Source organism: Parus major, chromosome 5 (assembly GCF_001522545.3).
Source record: "Parus major isolate Abel chromosome 5, Parus_major1.1, whole genome shotgun sequence".
NCBI lineage: Eukaryota > Metazoa > Chordata > Aves > Passeriformes > Paridae > Parus > Parus major.
Genome location: NC_031774.1, coordinates 7,985,235 through 8,003,241, shown reverse-complemented (window position 1 = coordinate 8,003,241; position 18,007 = coordinate 7,985,235). Strand labels below are relative to the sequence as shown.

At 38.0% G+C, this 18,007-nt stretch overlaps 1 protein-coding gene across 12 annotated transcripts in view; it reads left to right on the top strand.

Moving 5' to 3' along the window:
• PPFIA1 (PTPRF interacting protein alpha 1) overlaps positions 1–16,969 on the top strand; it is a 53,675-nt gene extending 36,706 nt beyond the window's left edge. For 4 of the 12 annotated variants that reach the window (XM_015631369.3, XM_015631371.3, XM_015631368.3 and 1 more), the window contains 11 exons: positions 5,082–5,163; positions 5,286–5,486; positions 6,276–6,338; positions 6,857–6,883; positions 8,290–8,465; positions 8,566–8,663; positions 9,567–9,742; positions 10,285–10,353; positions 11,765–11,930; positions 13,173–13,243; positions 14,584–16,969. In XM_015631369.3, the coding sequence (XP_015486855.1) occupies positions 5,082–5,163; positions 5,286–5,486; positions 6,276–6,338; positions 6,857–6,883; positions 8,290–8,465; positions 8,566–8,663; positions 9,567–9,742; positions 10,285–10,353; positions 11,765–11,930; positions 13,173–13,231 (1,117 nt within the window). In that variant the 3' untranslated portion in view covers positions 13,232–13,243; positions 14,584–16,969. The remainder of the gene's footprint in view (positions 1–5,081; positions 5,164–5,285; positions 5,487–6,275; positions 6,339–6,856; positions 6,884–8,289; positions 8,466–8,565; positions 8,664–9,566; positions 9,743–10,284; positions 10,354–11,764; positions 11,931–13,172; positions 13,244–14,583) is intronic. The other 8 variants (XM_015631370.3, XM_015631381.3, XM_015631378.3 and 5 more) reach the window with 4 other exon arrangements.
• The last annotated feature ends 1,038 nt before the right edge of the window (positions 16,970–18,007 follow it).

Here is an 18,007-nt window from a genome sequence, read left to right as displayed (position 1 = left end):
TAGTATCAGGCATTCCTTGCATTTTTCCCCCCAGTGCTGAGCCATATACCTCAAACTTCTGCTGCTTCTGTTCTGTTCAGCTGTCAAAAAAATGATGAAGATCAGACTTCCCTTCCCTTCTGAAGACAGACAGTAAATGTTGAAAAGAAAGGGTGCTAATTTTCCCTTTGAGAGGGATTTCTTGCAGTACCTAAGTTCTATTAACTAATACGAATAATGCCTGGTGGCTGCTAATGAAAACCAGCAGTGTGTTGGTTTGAAAAGTCAGAATGGAATGTGGGTTTATTTGGATAACAGAAGGCTCAGCTGTTTTTCTTCAGACTGCTGCTCTGAAGGCAATCATATATTATTATGATCTGGTATTTTCCCTTTTCTACAGTGCTTTAAAGTCATACCACATCTTGGTTGAATAAATAGTTTTAGTCTGGTCATATATAAATAGTGGTAAGGTCTGTTCTTTGAGCAATATAGGTATTTCTCAATACCAGCCACAAGTTTCATTCTCAAGTGAAACAATCCATATTGTCTTGCTTTAAGAAATGCAAGAAGTGCAGTTGCAGATAAATTATGGCTTTTCTTGTAAACATTCTGCTTTTCAAAAATTTACTGGCATTACTTAAAATATAATTTATGGCTGCATGTTGCAGATGGCTTAAAAGGCAGCTGTCTCTTTTAAACAAATAAAAACTTTTAGTTTGGAATTGCATTCCATAGCTCTTCCAAAGCCCCTCTCCATCTCTTTCACAGCTCCTTTAGGTACTGGAAAGGGCTCTAAGGTTTCCCGGGAACCTTCTGTTTTCTACCATGCAGTGAAATTAATGCAATCTAGGTCTGTCCTTTGAAAAATCCAAGTAATATGCTTTCATGCAACTGTTCAGAATCCTGAGTGGTTTTCTGAACATGGGAAGCAATATTACCACAAGGGGTCAAAGATTCCTTGCTGCCTTCTTGAGATGCTCCTTATCAAAACAAAAAAGTGGTAAAGCTGCTCTAAATTGCTTTTCAGTCTGATACTGGAGGAGGGTGGGTTAAAACAAATTCTGACTGATGGTTTGCTTACGAAACCTTGTATTCAGCAAAAAGAATTCCAGCTACCTGAATGCTTGGAACAATGACAGTTCATTCTATTTATAGCTGTCTCTAATCCCTATTTGCTCATTTATCTTTCTGATTTCTGCTTGCATGTGCACAAACAGACTGAGGGCAGGGTTCAGTGTCTGCTAACAAAAACCTATTTATAGTTACAGAATTAAATTACAGTACACATTATTTGTCTGGTGTTTTGAGTTCAGTTTAATCCTAGTTTTCTGTTTGTCTTTCATTATTTTATTTTCCTTTTCTTTACCATTTGATGTGGTAGTGCAAAATCAGGGTAAGTTTGTATTTATTTTTATTAGAATTGTTGTGCAAGTATGATAAAACCCATTTGGATTTTTTAGCAATATATTAAAACATCTTTCTTCAAAAAAGTCTGATCATGAGAGGAAATACTAGATTCAAAAGAAATGTGTTGCTGAAATAAATCCAGTGCCACCTAGTTCAGTGTGAAAACTAGTTTGGTGTCTTGTCTTAATTTGCATGGTGTGAGCTTTTATAGTGGAAATATTAAACCCTCTTAGAATTAGTTTTCTAATCTGGGATTGGAAAGTTGTTTAGCAGTAGTAGGTATTTGTGTTTCCAAGGCAGATGTATTTCTGTAAAAGTGTCGTTTGGTGTTTACTAAACCTAAGTCGTTCATAGTGCCGTGTTCACCTCCTGTGTGAGCTGTGGTAGTGACAGTGTTTGCCACAACTGTGTGCTTTTCTGTGTACAGCAAAACCAACTTAGTACTGTATTCATCAAAAAGGAAGGCAACCTAAATTTAAAGTAACTCACATATGAAACACTACGTCCCCAAACTCAGTCACAAATAAAGGTATTAACTTTCCCCTGATGCTCTGCCTGTTTCTATCTCATGTTTTACAACTGTTGCTTCTCAGTTTTTATACACCCTGAAGCTCTGTCACTTCCATCAGTATCACTCTCTTCCCCACATTGCAGTGTTTACTGTTTTCTGAACTTCTTCCAAATCAGTCCTTTTCAGTTCCATCCAAGAAATCTGGGATACAGCATTTCCCTCTGGCTGTGAGCTCCACATGTATGCATTCCCATGCTGTCTTCATCCAGTGACAAAGTGAGGTTGCTCCAGGCTGCTTTATTTTCCTTGTGGGGTGAGCGTGTGCTCTCCTGCCAAGAGCCCTTCTGAACACAGATATTTCACACGGTCTCTAGACAGTCCTGTGCAGTCTCTGCTGCATCAGGCATCACCTGCAGCTTTGACATAATTTCTCACTCCCTGTGACCACAGCTTTTGTCTTCCCCAGCTGCTGTGAGGTGCCTCTGGAATGTGTCTAACAACAAGCTTTCCTCCCTTGCAGCAGCATGTTTGGGCTCCTGTTCCAAGGGAAGCTCAGCCATGTTTTTAACTGAGTCTCCAGACATCTATGCCTTGGTTTTATCACACAAGAGTTATTCTAGTAGCCAGCTACTCCTTTGGTGTTCTTTTATCCTTCAAAGGGCCAGGTTTGTACCGTCTGTTAACACTGCTGATACCACTGCAGTGTTTTTTTCCTCACAAAGATATGGGGCCGGATTTTGCCCATTCCCTAGCTGGTATAATGGCTGTGAGACTCAGTTGGCCTGGCAGTTGTGATCTTTCTGGGATCTGATCACATTTTGCTGGAATGCAGCAAGTGTCTTGGTGGAGTTTGAAGGGAATAGTGGGAAAAGGGAAGCTTCCTGCTGTAGGAAAAAAACCATCAATGCATCATTTGCAAATGAAACAGCAGCTGCTTCTGAATTTTTCCTATGAGATGTTTTGTGCCTGGGCTACATCTTGAGCTTTGGGGTTAAGGATTTCCTGTGCAAGCAAGTTTTTTATCTCTTACTGCACATGAACAAATTCTGCAATTAATTTTCCACTTCATGGTTGCTTTCCTCTTTGGATCCATTGAATAATTTCTGCATAAAGTCATCTCATGAACACTTTTTTCTTTATTTGTTTAGATTTTTATGTGTTTTCCTCCATCACACAATCATTTTCTGTCTACAATACCACCATGAGTTTCAAGTTGGCATCATAACCTCTCCTTACATTTTTGATGTAACCCTTGTATTTTGCTCCAAAGGATTCACTGTTTCATGGTTACCATGAAGTATACAATCAGACTTACAAAACAATCAGAAATGACACTGGTACTCTCTGAACTCCATGCAATACAGCCACCAAAAAGGAAGGCATAGATACCAATTTGGAAGCTGAAGTACTTGGAAAAAACTGTGTGTTCCTTTCTGGCAAATACAGTATTAAGCCCTTTATTTTGTTCTTACCAAACTGTGTTTCATATGACCTTATTAATTTATTTTTCTAATTTTTAAGTCTTTAAACAACGAAGAGAAGCAGAACTAAATATGTTCAGGGCTAATTAATTGTGGAGTGAATGTAATATGTTCCACAGTAGCAGGGAAATAGCTGATCCTTTATTCTCAATTTAGAAATATATGTATCTTTTTGAAGTGTACAAATATGTCTGAGCTTTTATAGTCTTCTTTGGTAGTGAAATTTAGCAGTCGTGCTGTTGACTGCTGAACACTGTTCCACCTTAATGGATGGATCCCAAAACAGTACCTAGAATGATGATTTGTAACCAGTTGTCTGGCAGTGCCTTCCTTCCTCTCCTTTTCCCATTCCTGGGAAGCACATTTAATTAGGACAAATTACTGGGAGGTTCTTCCAGAGCAGCAGGAATTTTTTGGTCTGCAGGTGCGGAAGTGCTGTCTATTGATAAAGCAGTTGCTAGTATATTTATTGCTTCATTGATTGCTTTTTAATATTTAATCACCTACCAATATAACATGAGGGTCTCAGAAGTGTCTAAAAGAGCTGAATGCTGTGTTTCCATTTTGTAGGAGTAGCAAAAAAAGCTCCTTGACTGTCAGTAATCACACTTCAAGGAACCTTGTGTATTTTAATTTACATAACTTCTAAAAATGTTATCATCTTAGATCTATCCAGTGAGACAGTTCAAAAGGCAAAGAGATTTTATTTGATTTAAATAGTGAGAAAATGGTAAATACATAGGATCTTGACTCTCTAGTATTGCTGCAAAGCTTAATTCTACACTGGCAGGCATGAATAAAGAACAGTAAAATCAGAATAATTAGGGGAAGTTGTTTTTTCAGATTTTCAAAGGAGAATGAGTGAAGATTTAACCATAGACAGCTGGCTTTCAAAGGCAGTATAAAAATGCTTTTTTTAGGCTTTCTCCATGTTTTCAGCCAGGCATATCCAAGTAGCATTGCATGCTTTTACCCACAGTTCTAGTGTTTGTCCTTTGGTTTATCGTACATTTTGGGCAGCTATTTATAGGAACGTTGTGAGCATCCATTGTTTCTGGGAGCTGAATTGTCAATATTAAACTTCAGGCACATCTGTTTCAAAACAACAAAGGAAATGGTGTCATCAGGGAAGATGAAAGCTGAGTTTCAGTACACAGCCTGTCAAGATAGCTTCACACAACCAGTGTTATGTTTGGCAATTCTGTGCCTGATGTTCTGACAGGCTGAAGTTCACCACTGAAATGGTTGCTGGCCCAGTGTCCAGCCCTCATAGCCTGATGGACAGGCATGTCTGATGTATTCATGTGTTGCCACAGGTTTCAAATCTGCACACGCTGAGGAGAAATGACTGCTTTGGTTCATCTTTTCTGGGCAGAAAACTGAGCAGTTGCGAATCTTGATTGCCAGTAGGCTTGACATCTCTACTTTGGGTTGGGAGTGTTGGGTAGAGTATCAAGTAGAGGCTTCAGACACCAAATTCTGAAAGGCAAGATCCACACCTCTGCTGTTCTCAGATTTCCTGCCCAATTCAGCTTTCATCCCTATGTAGTGGTTGTACATGTGCTATACCTGCTTGAGGGGGTGGATCAGAAAAGGATGGTTGGGAAGGGAATAAGTTAACTATTGGAAAGAAGGCAGTGACATGAGTGTAGTGCTGAAATTGTGACATCCATTATAACTAATGACTATTTCTGTAATTGTAGGCACGAGTTGCTGGAGGAAGCCAGAAGACAGGGTTTGCCTTTTGCACAGTGGGATGGGCCCACTGTGGTGGTGTGGCTGGAGGTGAGTGGTCCTCCCAAAATGAATAAAAAGCCCCCTCAATATACAGACTTGCATAGACTCTGCAGATTTGGAGGCAGGAATGTTTTCCATATCCTGTTTATATCCTTCTTTCTGTGTTCCAGCTGTGGGTGGGGATGCCAGCCTGGTACGTGGCTGCCTGCCGAGCCAATGTGAAAAGCGGTGCTATCATGTCAGCCCTGTCTGACACAGAAATCCAGCGGGAAATCGGCATCAGCAATCCCCTGCACAGGCTCAAGCTCCGCCTGGCCATCCAGGAAATCATGTCCCTAACCAGCCCCTCTGCCCCTCCCACCTCAAGGACGGTAAGAAAACTCGTGCAGCATTAAATACTTAGAATTTCCCCACATTTGACTGTAAACTTAGAACTGAACTTCTACTAAGAATTTCTGGAAAGGAACACATTACTTAAATACAGACTGTTCCTTCCTTCCATGGAAGTTAACTAAAGGAATAACTGCAATTTTTTTTTCTTGAGGAAAAGATAAATTTATTTCAGTCTAAGTACATAATGCAAAGTATTTAGAGTTTGTGTTATTTGCCTCATCTTTTGGCCTCCAGAGAATTTAAAATACAGATGAAATATACAAGTGTGCACAGATATTTGTAGGATAGTTGGCGGATCTTTTAATACAGCTATAAAGTGATTAACTCCAATTAATTCAGACTACATGATCTAGGAGTCATCTGTATTTCTATAGTGACCACTATAAGTGCCTAAATTTAGGCACTTAGTGGGAGTTTTCTCTCATGAATCTGTCTGCCCTGCAGTCTAAAGTTTTTCCAGGGGTTTTGTGCTAGATTACAAATGTATTTTTCGGATAAGAGCAGAGCCAAGTGTTTACCCATTAATTAAATCCTGTCAGCTGTTTCTGCTGCTCAGTTTTGTTAATACCTGTGAAGGAAGTTGATCCCTGTGAGTAGGCTTTTATTGCATGCCATGACTGTCAGTAGCTGTACCTGACCTAGAGACCATTGCTTTGCCCATGCCTGCTCCTTACATGTACCGATTGCTTATCTGTTCTGCAACCTCTCCTCTTTGTTACTGCTTTCCTTTCACTGGATGGGATTGATTCCCTGTGGGCTCATATTAGACCACGGGAAATGTCTGGGTAACACATGAAGAGATGGAAAATCTTACAGCCACACAACAAACGGTTAGTTTACAGTGTTGCCACTTCTCTACCTTAGAGTGCTTTTCCTACTTCTTGAACAGTTGAATCAAGTACTTTTTTTGCTTTTTTTTTTTTCTTCAAATTAATGCACTAAAATTATGGATCATTGCTTCTTCTAATTACTAACCTTGTAATCTGCATCTTGATAGCTTTTTTCCAGAAGGGAGGAAAAAAAAAAAATCAACGCTGATAAGATTGTAAACAAAACTCTAATCTGTAAAATGGAGCTCTGACTTGATTGACAAATAGACAAATTGAATTATTGGTGCAGAAATTTTTTCTCTCCAGAAAACTTAAATCAGTAGATGGGGTTTGCAACTTCTCATACAAAAATAAGTGCCTTGTGTATAATTTTTTATATTGCATGATGCTTGCTTTATCTAGATTTTTTTGGTATGCAGTAGATTTAGAGTCTTGCAGTGCACCATTAACTTTGACCTCCTTACTAAACATGACCACTAATATGTGTGTGTTCTTTTGCTTTCCTAACCACCTAACAGGAAGATGAGGAGGGAAGCTGGGCTCAGGTTGGAAACTTTATCTAATATTACAGACTGTATGTAAACTGTCACAATTATTACAGCATGAAATAATCTGTTTTTCCTTTAGGCCAGCATCTTTTAATGATTCTGGGTGTGACCTGGGGATTGGGAGAGGGGGAAGCTGCAGGCTTATCTCTGTACAATGCACACTTGGGAAATACTTGTGGTTTAAATTTTAATATTTTGGTGGGGGATGGCTCTCTGAGGAAGCCAGAATTCCAAGAGGAACATCTGCTCTGTGCAGAAAGTCCTTGTCCAATCCAGCCACCATCCCAGGTGTGACACAAGATATCCTGGCCCTGGATGGTTAAGTAGATTTCTATGCACTAATTCTGTAATCCCCCTTGATTGATTGTTTTGCCCTAAAGTGGTGGCAAATCCTAATTGTATTTTGAAGCATTGATGTAGCTGAGTATTTATACAGGGATAGAAACAAAACTTGGGATTTACCCATGATACATATCTTTGGACAGTATGGGTTCTTGCTTTTGACTGCCCTCCAGCTTAAGCCTGGTTTAAGTCCAATTAACTATATCTCAGCTACTCATTTGTTGATTGTCAGTAATAACAGACCCAGAGTAAGGAGTTCTTTCACTCTTCCACCTTCTGATGGCTTGGAGAGGTGCATTTCCCTGTGGCCATGCTCCTTTCTGGAAGGTGCTTCCTCTAGAGGAGAAATACAGGTTTTGACTTTTAACAGAAAAATTAGAATTGTTATACTTTTGAAAAAAAGGAGCTTCTGGGTATTGCTGCCCAAGGAGTGATTAGGAATGTAGTTACAAACTCTTATCTTTATAGATTTTTTTCTCTAAAAAAATGATGGGTGATTTGCAGATCAAAACTGTAATGAGGAAAGTCTCTTTTAGGACAAGGACTAGTATTTATAATGGCTTTTTCTTCAGTAGCAGGGTTTTATCAGTTTCTGAAAACAGTATTTTAAAAGGCCTGCAGTTACTTTTCTGGTATCTTTCCTTTAAAAAAATAAAGTAAAATAAAAATGAAATATTTTTCACATGAAAAATAAGATTCCCCCCCAGTTTTCAAGAGAGAATTTACAACATCTCAACACAATGAAATTCTATGGCTCTTCCTATCCAATCATGTAGATTAGTCTCTTGTAAAATTTTATTAGCCCATGCATATTTTGTCATGCTATTTCTTGGTATAAATTGAGGCAGTTTTACTTGCTGATGTGAATATCTGAACTTGCTTTTTGCCATGGGGATGTTTTCTTTGGAAAACACACATGTAGTATTCAGTATTCTGATGTGCTTAGTTTTACAGACCAAAAATCAAATAAGTGATGTCTTTAAAATAGGTTGTCTAAAACAGCTTTTATTTTTTCATTTCCCATTTCAATAAGCTTGTCCCTTATTTTATTTTCAAACCAGACATTAGCCTATGGTGACATGAACCATGAGTGGATTGGCAATGAGTGGCTGCCAAGCCTGGGGCTCCCTCAGTACCGCAGCTACTTCATGGAATGTCTGGTGGATGCTCGGATGCTGGATCACTTAACTAAAAAAGACCTGCGTGGGCAGCTGAAAATGGTGGACAGCTTTCACAGGTAAGGATGTTGAAGCTGGAAACCTCACCCAGTTAAATGTTTCCATTATCTCTAAATAATTATTCTCTTTTTTTTTTTTTTTTCCCTCATGTCCAAACAGAAACAGTTTTCAGTGTGGAATTATGTGCCTCCGAAGACTGAATTACGATCGAAAAGAGCTAGAAAGAAAAAGAGAAGAAAGCCAGAATGAAATTAAGGGTTAGTGCATTGTCTTCACCTCAGTCTGATTCTACCATGTTTTCACTGATCAGCCTCAAAAGTGAACAAAGAAAAGGCTTTAGAGGATGGAACCATTTATAAAATACCAAGTGTTAAATGCACTAGGCATGTCTGGATGTAGGTCCTGAACACTGAATGATAAAGCACATCATTAAATCATTTACTTTTGCTACAAATGTGAACATTTTTGAAACTCATACTGCTCTAAAGTTTGAAAGGGAATGTTTTAGGAGAATGAAAGCTAAGAACATGTTGGGGGGGGTGTCCCATTTTCTAATTTTCCCCATTTCTACATAACTTTACATCTGCATAATCTTATTGCTGTTTGTCGCTGGTAACTTTTAATGCCCAGCAGTTGATGAAAAAATATCCAAGTGACTTAAGTATTTATATCTTCCAGATTCATGGTCATTATTGTACAAGAGAGAAGGAATAAGGGAAAGCAGGGTTGGGAATTCATAATTTTCCAAGATTTCCCATAGAAATTTTGTTCCCTGCCTAATATCAAAGTATTTTCTGATATATGAGTATAAAAACTTGCTTAGAAGGTTCTTTGTCTGCTCTTCCTTTTCCTTTTAAAGCATTGATACCTTTTGGTGATTAACTTGCTAATTACGCCTGAGATCATTCCTAGGAGTCACAACTAACTGGCAGCAACCAAACCAGGGTTGTGGCTGGTGGGTTGTTTTTCACTTCCCAAATGTGGGTGCATCTCTTGCCTCTAGAGGATTGCTCCTTGGAATATTTAAATTCTGGTGTGAAACGTCACCCATCAGACTTCTAATATGTTTACCCTCCAATTATCCAGTTCATGACTGTGGATGATTTGGTTCAGAGAAGTGGTGTTGTAATGAGCCTAGCACTGTGGTTTTGCCTCCCTAGATGTCCTTGTGTGGAGCAATGAGAGGATGATCCACTGGGTCATGTCCATTGGCCTTAAGGAATATGCGAACAACCTGCTCGAGAGCGGAGTTCACGGTGCACTTGTGGCCTTAGATGAATCCTTTGATTACAATGCATTAGCTCTCCTGCTGCAAATCCCCACTCAAAACACACAGGTAAGCAAGGATGAGGCCTCCTAGGAAGGTTAACAATGGAGCTGTTCGGCTCTTTTTGCTGTTAAGAGCATCTAGAAACTTTAGCAATGCAAAGTTGTCTGTTGTCACACAAGACAAAAACTTAAAATCGTGATTTTCTAATGGTTTTCTAGTTGTTAATAACAATTCTCATTGGTAAATCTGCTTGAGAAAAAAATTGTTTGAATATTTTCCTCATGGCCCATCTTCACAACAGTAGTGTGAAACTCATCAGTTTTGTAGTTTGCTAGTATTTACTCTGAAATAATTAAGTTTGAGGCAGAATCATGAACTTCCATGCCACAAGTAGAGGGGAGCTGTTAAGTCTTCCTTAAATTTTTAATATGTTACCAGTTAAATTGTAACTTTTCAAGTCCTGACATTTCAAGTATGGGGTATGTTTATTAATCTGATAAGAAAGCACTAAAAAATTTGGGTCCTATCAAGTTTTTTAAATCAGTATAGGTTACTAATTACTAATCTTTTGGAATTAACTTCCATTTCTTTCATACCACAAATTTCAGGCTCGTGCTGTTCTGGAGAGGGAATTCAATAACCTTCTTGCTATGGGCACTGACAGAAGACTTGATGAAGTAAGTTACTCGAGTTGTTGACCCATTTTATGGTCCTGGAAGCTTTATCAGAAATGCTCAGTGAAAGAATTTAGCCTGAATCTTTCTAAGCTTTTGACAGAATAGTGCCAGAAACCTTAACTTGAAACTCCTTGTCTCTGGCAGTTTCTAAATACAGCAGGGTTTGTGTATTTTGGCAAGATGACTTTGAATATGAAAGTATTGGGAAGATTTGTAAGTTTTGTTTTCTAGCTTGCATGGTTAATGTCTAATAGCAGCACTTTGGGCTGATTCCTCTTTATTTAAAATACGGGAAAATTAGTGACCAGCCCTGCAGTGAACAAGCTGTGATAGAGAAAGGCACTTTATCCTAAAGAGTGTTGAGGGATTTTTAAGAAATCTCATGTTAATTTTGATTCATATTGGTGCAAAAGACCACAGGTGTGTTTACATATCAAAGTAATTTGTTGGGCAGCCTGTGATCTTATTGTATAAACTGCACAGAAATGAGTGTAAAACTGTGTGTGAGGCTGTTCTGTGCACCCACAGCACAGAGGAGATAGTATTCCAGTGGACAGATTCAAGCTGGTGTTACTTCCCCAGGAGAGCTTTAATTAGCTCCATGCTGCCTCATCTTTGGTGCTGATGGGATTTGATGTGGTAGCACATGTAGGCAAAAGTGTTCCAGATTAAGGCTGAAGTGACAAAAACCTTCTGTGGTTAACCAGCTCAGGAAACCAGTCTCAAAAATATTGGTGCTGGGATGAGGAAGAGGACAGGGGAAGGGGAAGCTCCTGACAGCTCTGTTCCCATGTGAAGCTCTACCAAGTTTTTAACAACCTGTCAGAAAGCATTGATGGTTTTCTAACGTATTTTCCTTGAAGATTTCAAACTGCAAAAGGAGCTTTGAGAGAACAGATGTTTGCTCTGTTATAGTGGCACAGGGCAGTTTGGTTGTGAAGATCTCTTCAAATAATATAGACACTTATCTCCTAATTGTACAAGGGAAAAAATCTGAGGTGAAACAGCATTCAAAGGATTGAACTGTTTCTAAACTGGAAGTTGTCAGATGGAACTGCCCAGTGGGTATATTTGCATTGACACAATGCTTTCTCTGCCAAAGATGTTTTTGGAAGTGGGACTTAAACTGTATTTAGTAAATTCAGCATTATATTTCTGAGGTGGGAATATTGCTTGAAAGATGCAAATATATTAACAGCAGAAGGAAAATGCACTTGGGTAATTAAGTTACCTTTATCCAAGTGCTTAAGGAAAATCCTGCTTGGCAATGCAGTATTTAATACACTTTTTATTTCCTCACAATTACCTCCTTCAGTGGTGATACGTATACTTAAGTTTGTCAGCAATCCTTTTAATGTCAGTAGCAATCCCACATTTTTTGCACTGCTAATGTTGTTTGTCAATATGACAGGATGATGATAAGAGCTTTAGGAGAGCACCTTCGTGGAGAAAGAAGTTTAGACCAAAGGACATAAGAGGTTTAGCTACTGGATCAGCAGAGACTCTTCCTGCAAATTTCAGAGTTACAACCTCAATGTCTTCACCCTCTATGCAGCCAAAGAAGATGCAGATTGATGGTATTGATTTCGTATAATTTTAAGCATGATGTGCTTTTTTTTTGCCTGAGATTCCAGAGAAATTAAGTCAGAATGACCTTTTTGCTGCATAAAAGCATCTGCCTTGTGCATGGTTGTATTTATAACACTGTGTTTAACCATAGGTTGCTTTGTCATTTCAGGAAGCTCTACTAGAGATGGAGTTTCTTTTTTACATCACTGGAGTAACAAAATGAGAGTCATAGCTAGAAATAAATGTAATTCAGGAAAGTAAAATGACAGCTTAGTCGGAGTCTTTTAATCCACATGATGCTTAATTTCTGATTAGCAGCAATTAGACCAATATGAGCCCTACTTCTGAAATGCAATAAAATGCATTAAAAAATAATGTGAGTCAATCCCCGCAGATAATTTTGAGATGAGTACAACTTCAGTAACAGGTGCATTAACCCCCCTGCAGTGGTCACTTCAGTACTGACCATACTTGAAATCACTATTTCATTCATTGCTGTGTACTTAATGATCTTTGGGTATATGTGTGCACACACAGATATGAATTAAAAAAACCCAGACCAAGAAAAGCAGACCCCAAAAATCCCTTCTGGAAGTGGAAGTTGATCACCTGTCACATGAGGAATCTTGTCTGTTTTAAAACCATATCTTGTAGCAACATAAGAATAAACTTTGACTTGAATTTAGTTTACAAAAGACATGTAGAAACATGTATGAAATGTTTATTTATTGGAACAGACAGGGTGAGAATACAATCTGTTGGAGTTGCCTCAGGTTCTGAAAACTCTTATTTCTTCATAAAGCTCAAAAAACCAATTTTTGTATCTGGTGCTAGTCTCAGTAAGCTCTTCTAAATTTTAGATACTGTCACTAGCACAAAATATTTACCAGAATTAATGTGGAAAATTCTATAAATGAAAGGAAGTTAACCATGTAAAACCGCTTTTTTTTGAATTATCTAATAATTACAAACTACATAAAGTAGTAAATAACTTACAAAGTCACCTTTGCTAATTTCTCTATGCTAGTTGGCAAGCAGATTTATTTTAGAATTCTTTTTGTTAGCCCCTGGAACAAGTAGTAGACTGTAAAATAAATTCTGCTTTTCTAACTTGTAACCTTAGAGTTGGGTGAGTACCAAAGCTGTAATCACCATTGCTGTGGAGGTTTGTTTTTTTGTTTTTTTGGTTTTTTTTTTTAAACTAACATGCATGCTGTGTTCTGCATGTCTTCCCATGCTTCTTGGAATAGGCAGTGTATCAGGAACACAAAGATTGGATTCTGCTACAGTAAGGACCTACTCCTGTTAAAGCCTTCTCCTGGTGAGTAAAGCTGATAGGAATAACACTGACATAGCTATTTATGAAATAAAACAGCAGGGATTTTCCTACAGTGGTTTTACACACTTAGAAAACAGTCCAGGTTTTCAGAGTGGGTAATTTTATTGAAAATCCCAACTTTATTTCCTACAACAACTGAATACTGTGAAATTGAAATACCATGTTTTGTCAGTACTCAGTTCTTGTGAGGTTTTTTAAACAGCCTCCAAAAGGACCTGTGCTAAATAGTTCTATAGAAAGTGTTGAAATCAAAGGTTGGATGAAACACAGCTAGTGGACGTGGGGAGGTGGGAGAAAGAGAATAAATTAGGGATGGAAAGAAAATAATCCAGAGTGTGACACTGTAGCTCAGATTGTTGCTCTCTCAAAGTCTTTGCCTGGTCAGAGTTGTCCCACTAAAACATGCTTCAGTATTGAATTGCTACTGGGATAATTGCAGTTTCCCAGTTCCTGGGCACTCCATGCCACTGTGATTGCTTAGGCTAGCTGTTTGGATTTAGCTACCTGCAGCCTCAATCTGGGGAGCTGGGAGCAGTGCTGCTGATAAAAGGCAGTTTGATGTGTTCTAACATAAAATCCATGTATTCTGGCTTGTGAAAGATCTGTAGTCCTGTCTTTCTCCAGCATCTGGAACATTTCTGCAGCAGCCTCTGTTTTATTTTCTCATGCCACAGTACTTCTCTCATTTTGCAAGCAAATCTCAAATGAATTTTTTTTCTACAGTGAATTTTAAAGTCAATTTAGTGGGTCTTTTCCCCTTAGTGATATCTTTCATGGACTGTAAATTGTCTGTCTTCTCTGCTTACAACTTCTTTCTTCTTACTGGTAGCATCCCTTTCAACTCATGTATTTGCTTCTTCAAATTCAGAACCTTTTTGCATGTATGTGTTGAGTTCTAAAGAGTCCTTAGATATGAAATGCTGAGAGAGGAAACTCTTGCACATAGCAGCTCAGACTCTGAGTGTGTCAGTTCATAATCTCAGGGGCTCTCTTAAAGTAATTTTAGTTGCAAGAAACTGAAGTTTTAAGTCTCCTCTACCCCAGATTCTTCTCCCTGGTTCAGGAATTTTCTATAGTCAGATGATGTGGGATGGAAATCCTCGAGGCAGAAATATTTTCCCTCATTGCTTTATTTGCGTTGCAGCTGGAGGAGGCAATAAAAATGATATCCAGCATGGCATGGCACTAATTCTGTGCATCACTGCTGCACTGCTGAGTTGTTTGTGACAATCTTGGAATGAAATGGTGATTAAAACCTGCTAATGGAATCTTCTGTGTTTTTTTTTTCTTTTTGTGTTGTTTTTGTTTGTTGTTTTTTGCAGTTTACCCACACTATTTCTACCGGTGATATGCAGCATTTTGAACATTTGGAACCTTTAACCTGTTAATACTTGTTAAATGGACACTTTGAGATATTTTATTACAGAGTTTTTAATTAGCAAATAAATTCATGAGTACTATAGAGAAAATATTTTAGAATCTAAATGTTTCTTATATTTATGTGACTTCTCATTTATATAGTTACTTACTTTTTCTGTTTCTATTCAGTCTACAAATCAAATCATTGCTGATTTTTAATTCTAATTTTAGTCTTTCCAACTGAATGTACTGTAATGCTTGTATGTATGTGTCCCTATGAGCAATATAGGGTTTTTGTAAATTATGCAGTTACTGTAATTATCATTGTTTTTTAATAATGAAACTGAAGGTGAAAAGGATTTTAATACCTTTGTAAAAGTATCATGACACCAAGCAGTATATATTTTGTCTTTTGGAGCTCTTAGCTTAGATCTGAAAACAAGTCCAGCTTTTTTTCAGGTGAGCCTTTGTTGATGTAGGAGGGACGGTACACGAGTGTTGTTCTTCTCAAAGCTGTACCTTTCCACACAGAGGATGTACCAAGTAGTGGCAATTTGTCTTTATTTAAAGTAGAACTGGTTTGAAAAGCTGGGATGAACTCTTAACCCTGCGGGACATGCTGTAGGAGTGATTGCCTCAGTCCTAACACCCTCTGCTGTGTTTGTGTAGTGACTCTTCACAGTGACTGAAAACAAGCCATAAACCGAGGACTGTTTTTATTTTTGCTTTTCCTTCCCTAAGGAAGATAGACTTCGTAATGATTCCTGGTTGTGAGCCACAGGCCACAGAGAGGTTTTTTGTCCTAGACCTTTTTGCTTGAAAACACTTGGTGGAAAGACACTGGTGGAACCAGTTTTAATGGACCAATCCTAAAGCACTGCAGCCTCCTGTCAAATGAGTAGTGAAAGATGAAGGTACAATGGGCTGAAAATGAAAGCAGTGCATCTTCTAATAAAGGCCTTACTTTTCTTATGTAAGTCATCCTATGTGTTTTGTAAACTTGTTCTAAAGACTTGTCTGGACTTTAATTTGGATGGTTGTAGCCATTTTGGACTGTATGAGTAAAAAATGTATCTGACACTTGTAAATGGCATATTAAAAAGCCAGCAAGAATCTGTTCAGATGGTGCATTATTTATTATGCAAAAATATATATAGCATGTCTTTTTTCTTATTTTGTTTTCCACTTTTAACTTGCTTGTAAAACTGAAATTCATTGTTACTGTTCTGTTTTTCTATTAATCTTTTGTGTATTTTCAAATTATGTAACAATATGTACAGTCTACTTTTGAACTGTTTTTATCACAGTATTATTTATTGCTTTCAATAAAGTACTGATGCATTTTCCACTGCCAATAAAACACTATGGAAAAGCTAAGATCTAACTGTATGCAGGCAGAAACTTTTGCAGTGAGTGGATATTGTCAATAAAGCATCTTAATGATTGTTTGCTGCCCTGTAGATCTGGTTTCAAATGATGACATTTCTTCAGCAGCAAAAATATTCCATTAGATGTGACATTTTCTTTGGAATTGTTCAAGTTCACATGCATTAATATCAGTTTTCTGGGAAAAAACTGCTTTATTGTCTACTTCTACTCATCGTTAGAGTTATGATTTGCTTTTTAAAATAATAAACCAGACCTGTCACACAACTTCAGTGTATTCTGGTCCACATGGTGAAGATGGAAGTACTGTCCTAGACAGCAGCAACAGTTGTTTGGTAATACATGAGATTGTGGCTGTAGTGATATTTGGGGAGAAACATAGGAGTCAAGGGAACCAGTGCAAAATGGGGCCACAATAGGGCTGTTCATGTCAATTTTGATATATTTGTAAACCATTTCAATGAGTAGAATTCAGAAGGATAAAGTTGCAGAATAATGGAAGCAGTAGTGAAGCATATTTTCATCATGTCCTCAAGATCAACAGCAGGATGTGGAATGCCTGGAGAAACACTGCCATGGATGCTCTAAACCTTGTTCAGTGATGCATCTCTGTCTGGCTTGTCTGTACAAGTTGCTGTCTTTTCATTTGCTGTCTCTTTTATATTCTCAGAGAATATATCTTTCTAGGAAAAACTAAAATGGAACTGCAGAAGGAAATCCTGACTCACTGCTCAGCTAAACTTTGCTGTTTAGAGAAACCTTGCCTAGGTGTTGCAGGTCACTGATGTGATAGTAGGTGTTCAAAGTCATGTATTGTTGCTTCTCAAAAGTGAAACCAATGCGGGATAGACTTGTAAAATGTGAACAGAAAATGCATTTATTATTTTGAGGCTGTAAAACCTTAACTGTTATGGAACAATGGAACTGACATGAGAGGTAGAATAAATGAGTGAAATGGTGAAAGCTTTCACAAACTGGCAAAACTGTGTGTGGTGACTTCCTTCTGAGTTAGACAGCAGAGCTGTGCCAGAGAGATCCAGAAAAACATGTTTTTCGCAGTTTTAGTAACTCCCACACACCCTGCTGAAAGAGAACTGTGCAGGTGGAAAAGGCACCTGGGGCTGTTACAGTGATCTTTAGATAATACTTGATTAAAGATAATGTTTTGTAAATTGCCAGATGTCTTTAAAGGCTTTACTTGGAAAGAGGGATGAAAAAAATTAAATTGTGCATGCTGTCTGCATACTTCAGAATAATCTGGGTGAACTTTAAGCTTACATTTTTTGCATGCTTAAAGGACAGGGACACTCAAAACATATGTTTTAACTCTGTCTTTTAAACTGTTGTAGCAGTGTCTTGTAGACAGTAGTGATTTATCATGCTAAGATTTGGAGAACAGGTCAATTAGTTCAGAGTAAAATTTATTTTTGGAACTTGGTAGGCTAAAGATTGAGAGGGAGGGGCAGCAAAATAAATTTTCAGGTAAATAAAAATTGTCACTAAATGTTTGAGGGTAGTACTTTTTAAAAAAACTGAAGGGTCACTTTGCCTTTAAAATAAAGTTTTTCACTTCCCACTGTCAGGGTTGTAGTTTAGGTATACAAGTTATTCTACATTTATTAATTCCAGTTTTTGTTAATAGTAGGGGGCTTGGGAGGGAAAGGACAATTGTAGTTAACTTAGGTAGCAGTACCTTTTGGTTTTATATGAGATGTTGGAACAGATGGATGAAGTGTGATATATACATGTGGTTGTAATTCCTACCTGTACGTGGAGGGTCGGGTGAAGACTCCAAAAGAACAGACGGAAGTAATGCCTAAAGGATTGAGGTGTTCTCTGCACGTGTGTTCTCTAGCAGACAGCTTTTTGAGAGTAAGTTCGGCCAGTTTTTCAAATATGCTGTATTCAGTTTATGGGGTAAATCACACTGTGTGTAATCCAGGAAAAAGTAACTGAGCCTATTTATTAATGTGAACTGGCTACATTTACAATTAACTTGTT